Source organism: Austrofundulus limnaeus, unplaced genomic scaffold, assembly GCF_001266775.1.
Source record: "Austrofundulus limnaeus strain Quisiro unplaced genomic scaffold, Austrofundulus_limnaeus-1.0 Scaffold1413, whole genome shotgun sequence".
Lineage (NCBI taxonomy): Eukaryota > Metazoa > Chordata > Actinopteri > Cyprinodontiformes > Rivulidae > Austrofundulus > Austrofundulus limnaeus.
The window spans coordinates 11895-15384 of record NW_013953815.1 but is presented as its reverse complement, the minus strand read 5'-3'; the positions used below and the strand labels follow the sequence as shown (position 1 = coordinate 15384).

Genomic DNA, 3490 nt, shown 5'->3' with positions numbered 1-3490 from the left:
CCCCACAGGAAAGTAAAACAGATTTCTTTCTGAAAATTACAGATTTTAAGGGTTATGTTACAGGTAAACAATCAAAAGAGTTGACATGTATGGTTGAATACAGGCTGAAAGGCTGTTGCTGCAGTGTACCATTGATTCCTCGGGGGGAGACCTCTGTTAGTTTGAGTCCACACTCCTTTAAGAAGGAGATGGCGACCTCCACACTGTCATCAGTTGGACGCTCCAGCAGCAGAGTGAGCATCTCCAAACACAACACTTCATGGGCCTAAAAATTAGTCATCGGACAGAGAGGAGTAATCACAACTTATAGTTGCTGAACGTGAACTTTCCATTAACAGGTAAGAAATTAGCACCTACCACATTCTGGTTGATGAGATGAGCCACAAACTTGGAGGCTGTCAGGCACTGTTGCTGGAAAATTAGATACTGGATTTAGGACAAAAATTTTACAGCTAAAAACAACACAGCACAAAACATACCTTTGAAATATGAAGATAAAAAGTGTAGCTGTGATAAACCACATTTCACACACTCAAACAACTTATGAACAGATTGGACAAACACTAAGTGCATCACATAAACACACTCTGGACGGAGTTCAAAAGCTGACACTTTTTTTAATTTCCAATTTCATTTTTATCTCAGTGGATTGGACACTCCTGACACGCTTGTTCACACTGTAAGACTTTTGAGTTCTTTAAACAAGGATTCATTTGTTTAATATTACATTACACAAACATTCAAAAGCTCTTTTATTACAGGGTTTCTAAATCAACCAATCAAATTTAACGCTGTCTCAGTTAATGTCATTTATAATGCTGTTGATAGTGAACACAAATTGCACAAGTTTTTTAAATGCCATTTCTAACGGTATGAAATACGACTGAGGTCTTCTAAGACAACTCAGCTGCGTTAGCATGAAGTACAATGCATTAAATATGAGATAAACCTATTCCTTGTACTATTTTCAAAACATGTCGACTTAAACTTAAAACTTTCCTTTTTATAAAGCCTTTTAAACAATTCCAGTGTGTTGTTTCCTAGCTATTGTTTTATGATGTTGTTGTTTTTTGTTTTATTTTCTGTATAATTTTTGCACCCCTGTAAAGCCCTTTGTGACCCTCTATGTCTGTGAAAGGTGCTGTATAAATAAACTTTTACTTACTTACTTAATAATTACTAAGAATACAAATGCAGTAATAACAATAATAAAAAATAAATAAGGTAAGAAAACAAAACAAGGTAGAACTTGATGCCAAAGTATCGAATGATATACTTTCACCTGCCCTGGACTCGTCTGAATTTAAAGCACAAGGCTCGCAGTCGCCTACTGGCCTCTATTTTTTGAGTAACTACAGGGGTTGGAAAATGAAACTGAAGCACCTGGTTTTAGACCACAATCATTTATTAGTATGGTGTAGGGCCTCCAATACACCATCAGTTAGTCTTGGGAATGACATATACAAGTCCTGCACAGTGGTCAGAGGGATTTGAAGCCATTCTTCTTGCAGGATTGGGGCCAGGGGCCTCATGTTTAAAGGATTGCGCAGCTTTCAAACTAAAAGTTGACGTACGGACAACTTTAGAAATGTGCGCCGCACTAAAACATTCAGATGTAAATCCATGCGTACGCAGGTTCCTGTGCACCTTTCCTTTTTACATCCCAATGAACGTGGAACTGAGACTCCTCCCCTGACACGCCTCCATTTGAATATGTTAAATAGACGTAAATGTGTCCAGAGTGTGAGATTCTCCTCAGATTCCTCTCTGTGGGATCAGAAATKATTTTTACATGCAGGGAAAATATAAATTAAATGGAGAATGAGTGAGAAAACTGTCTAAATAAGGAGTGGGGTGACATTGTTTTATGTGGTGTATTCACACAGGATAACCAAAGTCTGAGATTTTCCTGAAATTTACAGACATCTCCTGAATGTGATATTAAAGCTGGTTAGTTGTTGTCCATTTAGATGAACATGGCGTTGAACGGACGCTAAAAAAAAAGCACCAAGTTATCCACTTTTTCCTCTCCTTTGCTCCTGCGTTACAGCAGCGCTGTCAGCTCCACGGACCCCCACCCCACCCCCACGAGCGGGTACCAGTGGTAGCCTACAGATATTTAGCAAAAAAATATAGATATTTGAGTCTCATTAGACGGTAAATGTCCAAAGGGGTTGACACATATGAACACCTTCCCAGCTGGCGAGGGTGTGTGCACCTGGCGTGAGAATCTACCCAAAGCACAGCTGCTGAGTTTAAACAATAAAAACTCAAAGTAAAATAAAAATCTAACACTGTGTTCAGACGCTCCTTACATCCAGAAAACACAACAGAGTCATATTTCTGTGGATTCAGCTCAGATTCATGACTTTGTGAGTTAAAACTGTCGACTGAAAAACTTTGTGTGTCTGCTGCACATTCTCACAGCAGGTGAAAAGTGTGAGTAAATATACGCACACTTTCACACAACGTTGGTTTTTATACATCACAACGTGGGTGTAGAACCTGGCGCACACAACTGTTTTATGCATACGCACCATTTATACATGAGGCCCCTGGTCACTACGTGACGCTGGTGGAGGAAAATGTTTCCTGACTCGCTCCTCCAAAACACCCAAAGTGTCTCAGTAATATTTAGATGTGGTGACTGTGCAGGCCATGGGAGATGTTCAACTTTACTTTCATGTTCATCAAACCAATCTTTCWCCAGTCTTTCTTGTATTGGTGCATTGTCATCCTGATACACAGCACTGCCTTCAGGATACAATGTTTGAACCATTGGATGAACATGGTCCTCCAGAATGGTTCGGTAGTCCTTGGTAGTGACACGCCCATCTAGCACAAGTATTGGGTCAAGGGAATGCCATGATATGGCAGCCCAAACCATCACTGATCCACCCCAATGCTTCACTCTGGACATGCAACAGTCTGAGTGGTTCTTTGTGGCTTTTCCACACTGTAACTCTCCCAGATGTGGGGAAAACAGTAAAGGTGGACTCATCAGAGAACAATACATGTTTCACATTGTCCACAGCCCAAGATTTGTGCTCCTTGCACCATTGAAACAAACGTTTGTCACGAGTTACCAAAGGTTTGGCTTTAGCAGCCCGGCCGTGTATATTGACCCTGTGGAGCTCCTGACGAACAGTTCTGGTGGAAACAGGAGAGTTGAGGTGCTCATTTAATGCTGCTGTGATTTTATGTGTTTTGGATACAATGTACTCCATTAATGAGCTCCTAACTTTTGTGCTGGTGCACCTAAGAAAAAAAAGTTGGGCAAAAATTTAKTCTACAGCCTAGTTTAGTTTAAGCACATTTCTTCTTTTCAAAAATAAACTTCTGCACCAAAGCATTCGTTCAGAGGCAGGCTTAGATATAAACACTAACAAGTAGCACTCATGCTTAGTTAATTCTGTAAACAAGTTCAAGTTCAGTTTATTTATATAGCACCAAGTCCCAACATACGTTGTCTCAGGGCACTGTACATAAA

General features: G+C 40.1%; 1 protein-coding gene across 1 annotated transcript in view; it reads right to left on the bottom strand.

Moving 5' to 3' along the window:
• Window positions 1-140: 140 nt before the first annotated feature.
• The window catches only part of LOC106535320 (pre-mRNA-splicing factor CWC22 homolog), a gene marked incomplete at both ends in the record, with an annotated part of 5643 nt that continues 2293 nt past the window's right edge, over window positions 141-3490 (bottom strand). Inside the window, 2 exon segments of the mRNA XM_014032296.1 lie at window positions 141-265; window positions 358-411. Of these exon segments, the coding sequence (XP_013887750.1) occupies window positions 141-265; window positions 358-411 (179 nt within the window).